The following is an 18,234-nucleotide window of genomic DNA, read 5'->3' as shown; positions in this document are numbered from 1 at the left end:
AAGCTATGCAGATGACACACACATTTACGTAACAATTTCACCAGGAGACTATGCTCCAATTCAAACACTGAGTAAGTGCATTGAACAAATCAATGACTGGATGTGTCAGAACTTTCTCCAATTAAACAAAGATAAAACTGAGGTAATGGTTTTTGGAGCCAAGGCAGAACGTTTAAAAGTTAGCGCTGAGCCTCAGTCTGTAATGTTCAAAACAACAGATAAAGCCAGAAATCTAGGTGTAGTCATGGACTCTGACCTGAGTTTCAACAGTCACATTAAAACAGTTACTAAATCAGCCTACTATCACCTAAAGAATATATCTAGGATTAAAAGACTAATGTCACAGCAGGATTTGGAAAAACTTGTTCATGCCTTTATCTTCAGTAGACTCGACTACTGCAATGGTGTCTTCACAGGTCTCACTAAAAAATCTATTAGAAAGCTGCAGCTGATTCAGAACGCCGCTGCTCGAGTCCTCACTAACACTAAGAAAGTGGATCACATCACTCCTGCTCTGAAGTCTTTAAACTGGCTTCCTGTGTGTCAAAGAATAGATTTCAAAATACTGCTGCTGGTTTATAAAGCTTTGAATGGTTTAGGCCCAAAATACATTACTGACCTCCTGCTAAATTATGAACCATCCAGATCTCTCAGGTCTTCAGGGACTGGTCAGCTTTCTGTCCCCAGAGTCAGAACTAAACATGGAGAAGCAGCGTTCAGTTATTATGTTCCAAACATCTGGAACAGACTCCCAGAAACCTGCAGGTCCGCTGCAACTCTGACTACTTTTAAATCCAGGCTGAAGACTTTTCTTTTTGTCGCTGCTTTTAATTGAACTATTCATATCTTAAACTGCACTGTAACTTTTATCCATGTATTTTTCCTTAATGTTTATTTTATTAGCTTTTCTTTTTTAATGCTTAATGTCTTTCATTTTTTTTGTAAAGCACTTTGAATTGCCTTGCGTTGAAAAGTGCTATATAAATAAACTTGCCTTGCCTTGCCTTAAGTCAAGTTAGGTTCACTGTCACTATTTGTTCGGAGTTGTTGGCATTTCTTCTCCACGCTGACGTCTCTGCTCAGGTTCCCGCTCCCTGATGCTGATTGGTCCGTGTGTCTTCTGGGAAACACAAAAACCCCACAATGCACCTCTGCCCCAGCAGCTGACCACTAATGTGGCGATGAAGAGGATCTGAAACACAGAGCGGCTGAACCACGAAGGTCTTTGAGTCTTCAGCCAGTGTTTCCCTGAAGTTCAGTCGTCACTGCAGATATATAAAGCCTTCACACACTTTGAAGTTAAAGTCTGTACTGGAAATGTAAAAAAACAAAGCTTTAATCAACATTTTTCAAGCAGTAAAGGAACCAAAAACCAAAAACCAAATAAAATAAAATCATGTTTGACCTTCATACACACACACGCGCACACACACACACACACACACACACACACACACACACACACACACACACACACACACACACACACACACACACGGGTTTTTGTGAACTAAAAGGACACTTTGACCCAAACACGTTTTTTCCTTCATTAGAAGGACACCACTTTCCACTAGCTTTACAAAGATGTTTTGAATATCAAAAAAATCTATTTTGAGCCATACAACACAAATCCCATTTCAAATGTCCAATACACATATCACAACTCAAAATACAACAACCTGACACCATGCTTAATTATGAGGACAGCAGATAATGAGCTGCATAAGCCCCGCCCATGACACAATGGATATTTGTGAGGACAGTAGCTATACAACACACAAACATGTCACTGAAGTGTATTAAAGGGACAACCATGATTACATGGAACATAACTTTACACACACAAGTGTTGTATTGTGCATTACAAGAACAAACCTTTTATAAACGGACAAAATGTATACAGCATAGGAATACCTGATTTGTGATGTAATATTGTAATAGACAATATAGTGCACCATAGATATATAGCTTAAAAGTATGTTAATGTATTTTAGTTATTGCTTGCCTCCTGTTTGCAATCTGTTGTTTTCATGCAAATGTAGAACCACATTCTAAAACTCTCCAGAGGGGTACACTACAAGCAGGTCTTCCGAGACGAATTAAATCCATTTGCAAGTAAATGCTTATATTTGCAGCACTGCTAATTGCAATTAAATCATCGATAAAATGTTATAGCAAAGTGACCGAATTGGTTTATAACTAATACAAAATGCCATTTGCCCTACAAGACTGCTCATCTACTGGAGCATTACCTTTTAAAAGCTGATACAAAAGGACACATTGCACAGTGAACAATGAGTCAAGTTTAATGGTTATTTTCACATAACATTTTCTCACATGAAAATTGAGCTAAGACTAAATCTTTATTATTTGAAACATATAACTCTCCTTCCAGCATTACCTTGGTACGACAGAGGATTAGGGCCACAAACAAAAGAAAAGATAGGAGAATAAAGTCATAATTACGAGATTAAAGTCGCTATGTTAGGAGAATAAAGATGAAATTATCCCGGGGCTGAGGGGTCGTTGCAGCAGATCTTTAGGGAAGTTATATTGACAAATTGGAACTGGAACGGATCAATAACTCATAAACAAAACGTTGCTAAAACACAAACTAACTACCGTAATAAGGTAAACAACTATCCACAATCCAATTTCATCAAAAACAACCTCACACCCGCCGCCCTCTGAGCTGGACACATCACACAGGTGTCTGTCTGCAGCCGGAGGAGAGAGGAGGGGTCAGGGACCGTCTACAAAGTGCAACACTGAAAAAAAGACTGCAAATAAACTACTAAAACCACATATTTTTGAGTTATCGAGTATAGTATCTTTATTCAGTGTTGCACTTCGTAGACGGTCCCTGACCCCTCCTCTCTCCTCCGGCTGCAGACAGAGGACACCTGTGTGATGTGTCCAGCTCAGAGGGCGGCGGGTGTGAAGTTGTTTTGATTGTGGATAGTTGTTTACCTTATTACGGTAGTTAGTTTCTGTTTTAGCAACGTTTTGTTTATGAGTGTTTGATCCGTGAAGTTCCAATCCTTCAATATAACTATCTGTTGCAACGACCCCTCAGCCCCCGGACTGATTTCTTCTTTATTCTCCTAACATAACTGCTTTAATCTCGTAATTATCCTTATAATAAAACATTGCTCCTACATGTAACATAATAATGAAGTTGAACTGTGAACTGTCCTCACTGCATGTTCAATTAAATGCCATCATCTTTTTTGTAGCAGTGCTTTTTTCTTCCGAGTCGTGCCTTGGTTCCTGACGAAGTCTCTAATATTTTGTAAAGAGCGACCAGCCAGAATAGGATGCTCTGCAGCTTGGCACTGTCTGCATTCTATCATCGTTGCCAATTTCCCCTTGGCAATGTGTGCATTAAAATGTCTGAAAACGGCTGCCACCTCTTTTGGAGACCACTTTTGTTTTTGCATCCTCCTGGGATTCCTCTCCACAGCATTTTCAAGAGACTCTACAAACAGAAAAAGAGATCAGTCAATGGTAACCACGTTAACACGTATTTTATTTAAGATGTATTATGTTACTTACTAAAACTATAACTACAAATGGGTTTGGGATGAAGCCATCGAACTGTCTTTCCGGCTTTCCTTCTTCCAATTTATGATATTGTGCTGGTTCAAATGCTAATGCTTGCTCTTTGCCATATTTAAACATCTGTAAGTCTAACTGTGCAGAGCTTGCAGGAATGATTCTTCTGTATGTAGGGTTACGTTGTTTATTTTTTACTTAAGCAGCTTAAAGTTAATATTTGACATAATAGTACTAACAGGATCAAGTTTTCTGAGACTTGTATTTCGTCCTCACAATGTTTTTAAATGACTTAACAGGAAAAAGACGCATGGAACAGTTATAGAATAGTTTCAGGAAACCATATTCTTTTAATTTTTGGTCATGATAAACTCAAATCTTCCAGTTTAACAGAAAAATTCAGTTCATGGCTTTAACGTTTAATGCTTCACGATAACCTGAACCAGGGTTTAACCTCCATGCTTGAGAAAGTGACTCATTGGTAGTAGCATTTTGTGTATGTGTTGTGTACATTTACCAGGTGGCTCATGCATGTCCCCTCTCCTGCCAGGCTCCTTGTCATTCTCATCTGCATTTGTGTTCAATGCTAGAAAAGAAGAAGAAAACATCCATCTTAACCAAGAGATGTGTGTAAATATTCAATCTTCATTTCAGCTATTATGTTATTACATGATTACAAAAGCAAGGAGTCTACACCCGCACCTTGACAAAAAGAAAAAGGTGATACTTAAAGTTGTGCACCTACTGAGCAGCTTTTACTGTGGACTAGCTTATTTTAAGTAAATGCTCCTGCTCAGCTCTTGTTCTAACAATGTTGTGTCGTTTATTGTAAGTCGCTTTGGACCAAAATTAACAAAATTGATGTAGCCTTTGCTGAGAGTGATTTTAAGATATCAAAAACATTTGAAGGAGCACCGACATTTAGATGATAGCAGCTTGACAGAAGAACAGCGGCTCTTCATCCTCCACAGAATGCGGAGGTTCAACATGGACTCCAGGATACTCTGCCATTTTTACAGGTGCACCATAGAGAGTATGGCAGCTGCACCGCCCTTAACCGTAAGGCTTTACAGAGGGTGGTGAAAACTGCACAGAACATCACCAGGACGGAGCTGCCCCTGTATATACTATGTTGCATTGTTGGAGGAGATTGGGACGCAATAATTTCACTGCCAGACTGCCAAAGATGACTAAAAGCCCTCATTTGAGATATACTTGCTAGTTAAAAACTTCTCTTCCTTTCATACCTTTAGAAGGGCCTTCTAGGGCGGAATCAATATCTGAAAATGGATAATAAAATATTAGAAAACGCATTGTAACCTTCAGTAACATTGCTTAGCCTACATGCAATTACATTAAAATATCTGAGTATACTGAAGGACTGAGGTGGGGGGGCGGTCCTACCATCTGAGGTGCCTGGAGGTTCCTCAACAGGACGCCTTGCTGTCTCCATCCCTGCAAATGTTAGTACAGGTCAATATAATTGGTCATGTGATGTGAACAGGTTACAGAGGGTGGTGAAAGCTGCACAGCACATCACCAGGACGGAGCTGCCCCTGTATATACTATGTTGCATTGTTGGAGGAGATTGGGACGCAATCATTTCACTGCCAGACTACACTGTAGATTCTGTGCATGTGACAATAAAGCCTTTGAATTGAATTGAATATGTAAAAGACGGGAGAAAATGTGTGTTGCATTGAATGAATGTGAGTGATTTGAAAGTCTTGCATGTCCCTTTTCATCTGGAAAAGTCAAGTCATTTGGAAAATGGAGATGGGGATGAATGTTTGAAGGACAATTATTTGACCAGAAAGTAGTCCAAGCAAAATGAAAGCTTCTCAACTCTTGAATATAAATCTGTTGTTGAACCAAAGATGACTAAAAGCCCTCATTTGAGATATACTTGCTAGTTAAAACTTCTCTTCCTTTCATACCTTTAGAAGGGCCTTCTAGGGCGGAATCAATATCTGAAAATGGATAATAAAATATTAGAAAACGCATTGTAACCTTCAGTAACATTGCCTAGTCTACATGCAATTACATTAAAATATCTGAGTATACTGAAGGACTGAGGTGGGGGGGCGGTCCTACCATCTGAGGTGCCTGGAGGTTCCTCAACAGGACGCCTTGCTGTCTCCATCCCTGCAAATGTTAGTACAGGTCAATATAATTGGTCATGTGATGTGAACAGGTTGGTGCCAATTCAGATATGAGATCAATCAGTTAAACAATTCTACTATTTAACTGTACTTTAAGATGCCCACACAGACTGTGCGGCCATAATCTACTATTCTTATTTGGATTTTAATAATTTCATGTTTGTATATTTACATTAATTTACCCATATTTGTCTTTAGATGTGGGGCAGGATCCTCCTCTTCCGCCTCACTGTCTTCACTTTCCCCGATATCAGTCAAGTCTAAGTTATCTGTCAAAATAAAACTTTTAGCATCAAAGACGTTTAGCATTGCAAATATTAAGTTACCATTTTTTTTAAATTGTGATAAATCTGAAGCTTGATGAATGCTAAAGTTATAATGATGGATTTCTAAAGGTTGTCTATATATTACATTTTGCTTCAGTAAATGACTGTTCACAGTGCTTGTAATCCTTTAAATAACTTTACAATAGTAATACCTTCTATTTGAATCTCTTCCAGTGTTTTGCCTTGAAGATCTTTGAGGGACCCTTTCTCCATGGCGAGGAAGAGTTTCGATATTTTTGCCAGCTGGGTTGTTGCCTCTGGGAGCCTGTAATACTGTCTGTGGACACGTGTCCTAGGAAGTCAGCAACTTGGTCCAACTCATGGTTCTTGAGGTTCAAGACCTGGGACAAAGTTGCAACATGTTTGCGCAACTGTGTCGACCTCAGAAGTTCGGGGTTCTTGGCGCCACATTCATAAGCATATATCCTTAGACAGTCCTGTCCTCTGTAAGGAGTCAAACATTGAGGTCTTGCAAACAAGAAACAGTTGTCTTCTGGAATTCCACATTCTTTTCTTTTGCTTAAGAGTTGTTTTAAAGCATCAACCATGTCCGGTGATAGCAGAACAGCAACTTTGCGCCCTCTTTTTCCCCTAATTTCCACACGACTAAAATGCTTACAAAGTTTTTGTTCAAACTTTGAAAGGCCAACGGCGACATCCTTGTGTAAGGCAGTCGTGTCCCTCTCGAGAAAGCCTTTGACGTGCATTTTTGACACTTCTCCTCCACGTCTTCGGTTGAAGAGTATTATCTTTGCCAGAGTTGCTTTGCAAAGTTTAGCATAGATATGTGGTGATGGCGTCTTTTCTAACTCCTCATATGCTAAACTTGCGGTTTTCTCCAGATGTTGGTGGAGAAGTTGGACGTCTGCTGTAAAAGGCAGAGTAGATGGCTTGTTGAAGCGCGCCTCATTTAAGGTTGTCAAAGCTGTGTGTGAGACAAGTTCAGACCACTTTGAGGTATACAGTGTTTGAAAAGTCTGGGTGGACTTTATAAGCTCACTGTCTTCTGCCATCAGAGCTCTGCAGTGTATGATGTCACATATCTTTCGCAATGAGTGGCCCAACTTAAGTGCTAGGCTTGGAGTTTGGTAGAAGTGCTTTTCTTCCTTAAATCCAGACACTCTTTTGACAGCACGGATGACCACATGGAAGTTGGCAGGTCTTACAGCCTCCTCAAGAGTTTGTATGGAAAATTCTTTGCGCAGTGTGAGAAGAAGTCTTCCAACTTCTCGGAGTTTCTGTCGAATATAATCATATTTGGTGGGATCCTGTCCATGTTTGTTGAAGAATGACTGGGCCAGTTGAAGAATGCAGAAGTCGCTGCGGACAGCAGCAGAAATGTCATCAGATTTCACCGCAGTTAACATCTTCCAAACACCTGGTGATATCTGCTGACACAATGTCGACTCCGCCATACTGGCCATTGACAAGACCCTAGTTCTTTCTGACCCTGCATTGGCTTCCGCAGGCTTTAAAGAACATATCCGTACATGGCGCCACAGATCTCTCTGAAGATACAAAGCCTGGCAATACATGCAGTGCACATAGTCTTTTGAATCATACTCTTTCTTTGATTTGCGTCTAAGTTTCAGCAATCCGGACCCACTTGTTAAAACCTCTTTATTGTGTTCATAGTTCCCCTTGTTCCGTAGTTTGTTGAGCATTTTCTTACGTTCTTTTGAGTCCTTTGGGAGTGCTAAAGCTTGAGCAACATCCACACTTGTCTTCTCATGGGTTTTCAAGTGACGTGTAAATTTTGACTGTGGTTTTCCACAAATGTAGCAAAACGTTTTGTGGCTTACTGAAGAGGGTTTGTTTGAAGAAAGTAAGCACTGATCTTCAGAAGCTTCGGTTCGTTCCCTAACAGATGTTACGGTAGCATTGTCTTTAGCCTGAACTCCTAATACGTGTGCTTGTTTGGCTTCCCTACAAGTCTTTTCAAGATGCGCTGTGCTGACGTTAGGTAAGGATTTTTCCTCTTCTTCCATGAAACCTCCTAGAATGTGGCTTTTTTCTGTCTTCTTCGATGCAGACTCACTGCACGACGCTTCAACATATTGTATTTCAGAGTTTAATTTAGTTACTTTTTTTGGAGGCTCTATTAACAATTCCAATGAACTATCCGAATAACTGTCTGGATAGGAATCTGGTACATATTCCTCCTCTGATGATGTAGCTTCAGCTGAAGTTGGTTCTTTGAAATCCTGATAAAAAAGGGAGTATTACTACCATGAGCCTTTAAGTGCACAACTTTAAGATTAATTCAGAGAACCAACTCACAAATTGCTGTGTTTTCAGGTTCATCTTCGAGTCTTGATCATAGCAGGATTTGTGCCAGAAGCAGGAGCAAACTAAACAGAGCATTAGAAAGTCATTACTATTGAGTTTCAAAAATATTGTACAAGTGAAGTAAGCATTTGACTTACTGACTCACTCTTTTTACTCTCAGAGGCAGATTTAATCACCACAAAGAAGTTGTTGCCGTCTACAAATATAGTTTTTTCCTTTACTTTTTTACCATCAGTGTGAGAATAAAATAGAAATCAATTCCACATTTTCAAAAAGCAGGTCAAATTGAAATGATAAACTTCCATTGACAAAAACAACATTCGGACAGAAAAAAGCCATTATAATAAAGTTTATGGTTGAGCATCCATGGACACCATTTCTTTATCAAAACAAAATACTCACTTTTACATTCCACACCAATCCACTTCAAGGGGGCAAAGGGTCCACGACACCTGGCACATTTGTCCAAGCTTGGTACAACTGAGGAGACCAACTCATGTTTACAGTTCTGTGGACAAAACACATTGATTATGAAATAACAATAAAAAATACTTTACTCTTGCAATTTAAAACATTGTCTCCGACTTAATTTTAGTCTTAAATGGGTTGATAGGTAAGCTAGTGCAGATGTGACTAGAGAAACCATCACTGTTGCAATTAAAATACTAAATGTACTGTAACTTCAATTAAAATATTATTGTCCCCATGTAAATATATCTTAAATAAGCATCTTGTACATAGCTAACATTTAACATAATCACAAGAATAACCAACAGCTCCTCGGTTTCTTTTTCGTGGTCAGAAACGTCAAATACAACATTAAAAAAAGGACTTCATTTTCTTTCTCCCCTTTGTAAAAACAACATATTTATCTGATAAATGAACTTCAACACAACATTAATACAAACGTGTACTTGTTCCGCACTAGAGAGGGTATTACTCCAAGTGTTTGAACATGTTATCTATAAGCAAGTGTGTTAACTAATCAACGGCATCTCTCTCCGTCTTTACTCGCAGCACTACGCCTTTGCAGTAGAGCAGCGGTTACTTATTAAATACTTCCATATCATTCATAAAATAAAATGATAAATATAAAAGTTTGTGCCATCCAGTTCAGCAAATGTGGCACTCCCCAAATGTAATAAAATACTGATAATCCCGCCCAAATTCATTAATTGTTTATTATAAAGGAGGCAAGACAAATCTGCCATGGACCATGTTGAACCCATAGTGGGACTCAGATGTCATGGCAGCATCTTCATGAAAAACAGCATTGACACACAGTCCTCTTAGTGTCTAAAGCGGTCCAGTAGAGTGATACACAGGACCTGTGTATCGAACCACACAATTCAAATCCAGTCTTCATGGTTTATAACTGGAAAGACACATGTAACTAATACCAACATTGAGTTGTGGTTAACTCACCTGTGTAATGCCATCACAGTGGGACTCAGATGTCATGGCAGCATCTTCATGCTGAGTCTCTGCCTCAGTGGAAATCTTGTGGATGAAGAAGGACCAAGTTTAATCACTAGACATCCAGAGTAGTACACAAATGCTTTACTGGCTCTTGTTGTGAGTTAACAACACAATATCCACCTCATAGTTCAATAACAGGTAATCAAGTCAATGGCCATAATTTAAAATCATCTTTTGTATTAATAGCATTTTGTATAGAACTGTTGAACTTTCTGACATTTCAATTTTCCATGTGACTAACATATTGGATATGGCAGAGCTAAGTTTGTTGTGAAAATAGTGTTAAATGATAGATTTACATAGCAGTGTTGATACAAGACACCATTCATAAATACCTTGCATCTCCATGGCCAATCAGAATCACTGTAGTCATAAGCTATCTCTTCTCCGGGACTGATGTCTTTGAGTGCAAAAAGACAAAGATGGGGCTTTCCATCCACTTTGATCAATTTCATTTTGCAGTTCGGGTTCACATGGTCATCGTTGACAAGTCTCCCTAGGGAGTTGTCCTCTTTGGCAGCATCAACACTGATTGGGCAAGGACACAATTCTGATTACAAACTAACATTATTACAACCACAGCAAACTAGCATTAGATACAATACATATAGACAAAAAAGGCTCAAAATGTACACTGTATGCCCAACTTAACATCAATATAGCAGCGTTTGTATGTCTGGGTAACTACACATTTAGAAATAACATTACAATATTTACTTACCAAAACTCTTGTCCATTTAAACGAAAGTCAAACATGAAAACCTTAAGTGCATTATGGTATACTTTTTGCCGGTTTTCACGTTCAGATTTAGTTATGACTTCCCCTCTATATTCAATTAGGAAGTCTCCGTTTTGAAAGGGTCGGCAGCTGAACACTCCTCGACCTAACAAAGATCAGAGGGTGGGTCAGGAGAAGTGATGAGGTTAAACAACAATACAAATGTGTCATGCTAATGACAAGAATAGTAAGCAAATACTTTTGTCACTCACCTTTGAAGGAATTAATGAACTTCACATCAAATCCATCCTTGTCTTTGCACAAGGATGAAAAATGTGCAGCCTCTTCTCCAGGTTTAACCTTTGCTCTCCGGGGTCTTGCTGATGCCATATCCAGCAAAGGGTTCATTTTCACTGTTGGTGAGAAAACAGACCCTTTGATTATCAGCTTGAAAAGTGCAGACAAACATAAGACATGGAAAGCTATGATTATAAGACGGCAATAACATAGGTAACAATCAGCAATCACGCTAAATATCTGAGATATTTTATCAACTTAATCAGAGCATAGTTCACTGCTTACGCAGCAACGGGCTAACAGCTATGTCTGTGAAGCATGCTACTTTTACAATGTTTTACTCACATGGAATTGGAACTTACCAGGATGAATTAAATGCATCAATATTATCTACAAATGCTTGCTCAATACATGTATGGAAAAAACTGCCTTAAATAACATTATTTTGAATAAAAAACGCAAATGTAGGCCTACTGACTAGATGAATGCTGACACATGTCCCCAAATAAGCTAGCATTAGCCGTAGCTGCTAACGTTTTAGCCTAAAACGTGTCATTCCATACAGTTTCAACAAGCTTCCAATACAAAAACAGTGACAAGCATCGAAACAAGAATTAAAAGATAACATTAGCTGTGTCATTTAAGTTTTTACACCAGTCCTACCTTGAACTTCTCCTGACGTCTGGGGAATGAAATGCGAATATGCCCTGACTGTCACCAAGCAAATTTGAGAGACGGCTGAGTTGACCGCAGTCGCAGTCCGGGGAGTCCCTCCCCCTTGTGAATTTCCACGGACTGCTGATTCCCAAACGTCAACATATTATTAAGGGCAAATGTATACATTCACGATTGGATGCATGCACAGCACACATCGGCTCTCGGTTAGTATTGCGAACTAAAAACTTGCCTGGCTGGTGCATGGGCTGGAGCTGCGAACCAAAACGCGAGAGGGTTACGTTGCAGGCTGTGGAGAGATTAACCTGAACTATATAGCGAGTATGGAGAAAACAATACAGTTGCTACATAAGCAGTAGAGCCGAGAACGCAGTGATTATAACACAACCCCACATATTAATGTACATATGTAGTAATGTTACGTAACATTAACCAGTACCCGTACATTTTCCACCACATTTTAGATGTCCGTTACTATCATTAACCGTCATAACAGCGGCACAAGCCGTTCTTCTGTTGTTGTTTTATACAGGCTTGTCTGATTATCAGCTGTTATTAATACTTAGGCTAAACATTAGAACAAATTAGATTTGAAAATACGCCGGTAGGCCTACAGCAAAAGCAGCGTGTTATTGATCAGCGAGACGTCTGGCTATCACTGTCCAGAAACTCTTTTAATTTCTATATTACCAAACAGTGTACATTTAAAGCTAACAAACATGTGAATGTATTGGGGAATATGTATCAGGGGACGTTGCTTGTGTGACAGTCAGACAGTGAATTATTCCTCTCCAGTAGTATCTCCAGTTAGCAAACGGTAGCTAAAACGCCGGTGCAGCACGGCCATCGGCAAATGCTACTTAAATAGTGGCAAACAATGTACCACATCACTCTGAGTATTAAAGCATAAACTGTATGTGTAAAGGTCAGGGAGGTAAACTCATGAGGTATGAAAAAGGTGACAAGGATCCGAGGCCCGAGCCCCCGACCCCACGGAATATCGGCTTTAAAATTAGGAATAACAGAGGATTTTAGCAGTCAGAACAACTAAAGCAGCAGTGTTCATAATAACAGAAACGCCAAAGAGTCACATCTAATAGAAATATATAAAAACATTTATTTTAATTGTGTAGCAGTCAGTTTATAATTTTGGCAGCACTGTTGAGCATTTTGAAAATGTATTTTCATGCCTCTGTGCAAGGCTTAGTCTTTCTATCTGTATAGCCAGTGGTGTAAAGTAGGCTAAATAAGTTCATAAACTCAAGTACTTGGGTACAATTTTGAGATACTTGCACTTTATTTAAGTATTTCAATGTTTTGCTACTTTATTCTTCTTCTCCTCTACAGCTCAGAGGTAAAAGGTGTACTTTTCCTCCACTAGGCCTACATGTATGTAATACCTTCAGTTACTTTAGATGTGGATGAATGATGTGAAATATAATCAAGTGTTAAATCAGACTTTAGTTCCCCCTGGAGTAAATCCACAAGCTACCCTGCAGTACACAAAGTCATTCAAACTAGCTGCACCTTTACCAGCTTTGAGAACACTTTAATGATCAATCGTTATAAAACATATCATATATATTATTCTGAAATGGACCAATCTGCACAATGACTACTTTTAATGTCGCTACTTTCACTATAGTTTTATGATAATACTTTTGAATGCAGTACTTTTACTGTAACAGAGTAAGCCTACAGTCGACCTGACTACTTATACTTTTACTCAAGTACAAGATCTGAGTGCAGAACTACTTTTACTCAAGTACAAGATCTATAGGCCTACTTATAAAACTATTAGAAAATGAAGGCTAAAGCTAACGTTAGCAGATAGTGACAATGTATGCTAGTTAGCTAGCTCATGAGAAAGGTGACAAGTTTGCATCCCTGAAAGGTGCACAAGTTGTTCTTTAATTCAATCATGCTTTGTAAGCTTAAGAGCAACAGAACCACGGCTCCAATGTAAGACGCCATTGTTGTTGTGATGTAGGCTTTACGCGGCGGCGTTAACAGCGACGTGATGACGTAGCTCATACAGGAGGCTTAGGTCAGTGGAAAAGCAAACTGGTTCAACGTTGAGAACCAATTCCGAACCGCTGTTGAACAAGCACGGAGCCCGAACGGTTCTCTTTTGCCACTTTCACACTAAACCGAAATGATGGAATCCCTACTTTCCTTTCAATTGTACATTGAGAAACGTTGTTCTTAAACTGTTGGACTATTTGCTCACGCAGTTCTTCACAAAGTGGGGAACCTTGCCCCATCCTTGCTTGAAAATATTTGAGGCTTCTTTTATACCCAATCATGACACTCACCTGTTTCCAGTTCACCTGTTGACCTGGAGAATGTTCCAAACTGGGGTTTTTGTAGCATTCCTCAACTTTCCCAGTCTTTTGTTGACACTGTCCCAGATTTATGAAACGTGTTGCAGTAATCAAATTCAAAATGAGAGAATATTAAACAGTTTATCGGTTTGCATATTAAACATCTTGTCTTTGAAGTGGATTCAACTGAATATAGGTCAAAAACAATTAGAAAATCATTGTAGTCTGTTTTTATTTATGTTGTACACAAAATCCTAACTTCACCTGAATTTCGGTTTGTAAATGTGTTGGATAGATAGTGGCTCAGCCATAGGGGCTTGGACTGGGAGCTGTAGGGTCGCCGGTTCAAGTCCCCGACCAGACCTAAAATATGGAGTGTGGACCGCTACTTGGAGAGGTCCCAGTTCACCTCCTGCTCTGCCGTGGTGCCCTTGAGCAAGGCACCGGACACCCCCCTTCCCCCCTCACTCCCATTGCTCCGCGAGCAGTGTACACTAGCTGCCCACTGCTCCTAGTACTAGACTCCTGGTACTAGGATGGGTTAAATGCAGAGGACAAATTTCACTGTGTGTGCTCTGCATGTGTGACCATTAAAGAGGGTTACATCCCTCCCAATTCTTTTCTAGAAGTATTGCAGAGATGAGTGTCATATGAGTGGGAATGTTGTTTGCATCCACATTTTTACTAAGGGCACAAGGTGGTGTACTGTATGTTGGGCATGCATTTTTATATCCAATAACAATAAATAACAAATAAACAATTACATCTGACAATGGAAGTTATGTAATATTCCCGCAGTTAAGATCTTGAGCAGTCTTGGAATAAATTCAGCCTTGTCTAAGAATGAAACAATACAATGGTAAAATGCAGTCAATTCAAAGACAAGACCTCAAAAAAGTGGTCTTGAGACAAACATGGACCGACATGGACTCTTAAAACACTGAGTACATTAAAGTATATTATCAGATAAAAGCTATAGTAAAGGTGCAATGGAATTATAGAAATATTAGACATAATAATGATATAATAATGATATAATATAGTATTAAACAAAAGCCTGATAATTAAATGTCTAAACTGCAATGAAATGTAGGTAGTATTAGACATAATAATAATAATAATAATAATAATAATAATAATAATAATAATAATAATAATAATAATAATAATAACATAATAATATTCATTATTATTATTATGTTATTATTATTATTATTATTATTACACACACAGCATTTTTCACAGAAACATGAATTGTCAGGACCATCCGGCAGTCAGCCAATCAGAGCTCCTTCTGTGTGAATATTCATGAGCGGGTGCAATACCGAAAACCAGCTGTATGAGCGCTGTTCTGACACACAGAAAATACACAATTTCTGGTTTTTGTGGTTAAAAAGGTCTTTTTTTGTGTGGTTATTTAAGCTTTCTACACCTATAGAAACACTTCTACGCTTTTAGAATTTCTAACAGGACACCGACCCTGTCCTGTTAATAAAAAATGTCTGGCTAATGTCGGTGTGTAAAAGTCCTCTTAATTAACAAAGGTGCACACACACACACACACACACACACACACACACACACACACACACACACACACACACACACACACACACACACACACACACACACACACACACACACACACACACACACACACACACACACACACACACACACACACACACACACACACACACACACACACACACACACACACACACACACACACACACACACACACACACACACACACGCACGCACACACACACCGCCTGTAAAGTAAACAGGATGTGATTTCTGAAGCCTGCTGCAGCCTCAGTGCAGTAATCAGGTTGTGTACAGTTTTCCTTCTACTGCAGGTAAACACACCCACATGCAAGATTGAATAAATATGAAATATGTGATTAAATCTCTTGTACGAGGCTGCATAGAAGAAGCGTTTTACTCGAGATCATGAGATTAACAGAGGTGGGAGATGTACTCAGATCTTGTACTTGAGTGAAAGTAGAAGTACCAGAGTGTAGGAATACTCTGTTACAAGTAAAAGTCCTGCATTCAAAATGTTACTCAAGTAAAGATACTAAAGTATCAGCATCAAAATATACTTAAAATACCAAAAGTAAAAGTAGTCGTTGTGCAGATTGGTCCATTTCAGAATAATATATATGATATGTTTTATAATGATTGATCATTAAAGTGTTATCAAAGCTGGTAAAGGTGCAGCTAGTTTGAATGACTTTGTAGACTGCAGGGTAGCTGGTGAATTTACTCCAGGTGGAACTAAAGTCTGATTTAACACTTGATTAGATTTCACATCATTCATCCACATCTGTAAAGTTACTTAAGGTATTAAATAAATGTAGTAGAGTCAAAGTACACCATTTAGCTCTGAATTGTAGTGGAGTATAAATGAAGTAGCACAACATGGAAAAGCTTAAGTAAATTCTACTTAAGTACATTACTTGAGTAAATATACTTTCCACCACTGGAGATTAAAGTGTGACAGAGAGGAAACAGAGTGTATGATCTCACGATAGCAAGACAGACGCAGAGTGTGTAGGTTTGTTGTGTGTAGGTGTGTGTGTGTGTGTGTGTGTGTGGCACTTTCTGTATTACAAACCACCAACCTGGTGCAGCTCTGACACACTGAGCAAACACAGGATGAAGGTCAGCGCTGATGTTGTCTCTGCAAGGTTATTTCTCTGGGAATTCCATTGAAGTTGATATGCTGGTAATTTGCACAAGTCTAAGGATCACCAAAGATATCTATTAGCTAAAAGGTTCATTACAATTGGAACCAATGGAATGGTATTTTCTTTGCTGATATTTACATAGTTAAAAAACATACATTGCATTATAATGAAAATTGTATGAGGCTAAATAATGAGGCTTTTGGGGTTTTCCCTTTCCTGTAGTGTGTTATATTGTTTTTCCTTGCATGTATACCTTAAAATGGGAAGAATATGTCTTCTTTTAAGGCTATTTTAATATTCTAGGCTGGTCATAACCTTCACATCTCCAATAGGAGTTAAAAGCCTTAAGGTAGGGACACACCAAGCTGACACCAAAGAACTCACACAGACGGACCCGACTGATGTGTCGCCTCATGTCTCCTGGCCAACAGTCGCACTGGAACACACCGCAAAGACTTCAGCCGATGGCCAAGTAGCACGTACGAACTGCGCATGCGTGAGTGGCAATAACTCTCCTTACCAGCAGGCGGCGGTAGTGTGTATTCGTCATTCAAAAGAGGCAACAACCGGAAGACAGCGTTCCATTTTCACCCTACAGCGAGAAGCTCATGGGGCTTTCCCGAACCTGTGTCGAGAGCTGGAGTTAAATGGATTCCCAGATTTCACTTCCGTTTCGCTTCTCCTGCACTAATTCGCTAGCTCAACAGCCAATCAGAGTGATTTATTTGACCGATAGCCTTTGGCCGATGACACGACGGTGCGGGACACACCAATTTGAGTAGGGCGACAGGACGCTCATCGTCGGCCTGACATCCATCGACGGCCAAAATCGGCTTGGTGTGTCCGGGGCTTTAGGCCAAACCCATTATGACACAGATACAAGAAACTAACTTTCTAAACATATTTTCTCTCTCCACCATCTCTAATATCACAAAGTAAAATAAGGAGGATACACTGATATTACATTTGCAGGAGTCTAACAGTCTGAAATGCTTCGAGGTTTATCTTGTTTATAGAGTCTTACCCTCGGTGGAGCTGAACCTTTCAAGTTAGTCCCGAGGGTGGCGATAGAGAAAGGTCATCTGGGTTTTAAGATCGAAAGGCTGAAATGTCGACGGAGGTGTTTCCCGTCTCTTTGTGGTCGGAGAGAGTTTTGTTTTCTGCTGTGGTCGGGCTGACTCAGGGCGGAGAGGAGGGTTCAGGTTACTGTAGTGTTTACAGTGTGTGGGAGTTCAGAGGTCGGGTTTTCCTGCTCAGACGTCATCAGTGTGTTCGTCAAAACACAGTTTGTTTGTGTCAGTGTGTGTGTGTGTGTGTTTTGTTGCAGACCTCCAGTATGCATCCACTGCGGAAAGAACATTTGCATTTTTTTTGTATTGGATGAATAGTGATAAAGTCAGTTTTACATATGATATCTTTGTATTACCTTAAAGATTAAGTCTTATAATTAATGAAAGTATTGGTATTTTAAACCTTTATGCTGTGGTATTATTTATGTATTAGTTTGTTGTTGTTGAAATGTGTAATGTGGAGGATTTATATCTTGTACCAGAAGTTTCAATACATTTCAATAAGAATATTAAGTTCCTGATCCATGTTAGATCAGACTTCTCCTGAAGATTGAGAAAGTTCCTTGATTACTTCATGCCTTATACCTTTTATCTTTACGCATATATTGTTATATTCCTGTCCTGCAGATGAAGATATCGAGAT

General features: G+C 39.3%; 1 protein-coding gene across 1 annotated transcript; it reads right to left on the bottom strand.

The window, feature by feature from the left end:
• Positions 1–3,104: 3,104 nt before the first annotated feature.
• Positions 3,105–5,957, bottom strand: LOC117445158 (uncharacterized). The gene is made up of 7 exons (XM_071202981.1): positions 5,900–5,957; positions 5,650–5,700; positions 5,493–5,525; positions 4,960–5,010; positions 4,803–4,835; positions 4,073–4,141; positions 3,105–3,478 (listed from the first exon to the last, which is right to left on the bottom strand). Exons 1-7 carry the CDS (start codon positions 5,901–5,903, stop codon positions 3,222–3,224), a joined length of 498 nt encoding a protein of 165 aa, XP_071059082.1. The 5' UTR covers positions 5,904–5,957; the 3' UTR covers positions 3,105–3,221.
• Between the last annotated feature and the right edge of the window lie 12,277 nt (positions 5,958–18,234).

Source organism: Pseudochaenichthys georgianus, chromosome 4 (genome assembly GCF_902827115.2).
Source record: "Pseudochaenichthys georgianus chromosome 4, fPseGeo1.2, whole genome shotgun sequence".
Classification (NCBI taxonomy): domain Eukaryota; kingdom Metazoa; phylum Chordata; class Actinopteri; order Perciformes; family Channichthyidae; genus Pseudochaenichthys; species Pseudochaenichthys georgianus.
This window is presented reverse-complemented; position numbering and strand designations above follow the sequence as displayed.

Coding starts and splice junctions, on each gene's coding strand:
- LOC117445158 (XM_071202981.1), bottom strand. Junction 5,526..5,649: donor ACCTCCAGGCACCTCAGATG/GTAGGACCGCCC, acceptor ATCCATTTTCAG/ATATTGATTCCGCCCTAGAA. Junction 3,479..4,072: donor GGACATGCATGAGCCACCTG/GTAAATGTACAC, acceptor TTCTGTTTGTAG/AGTCTCTTGAAAATGCTGTG.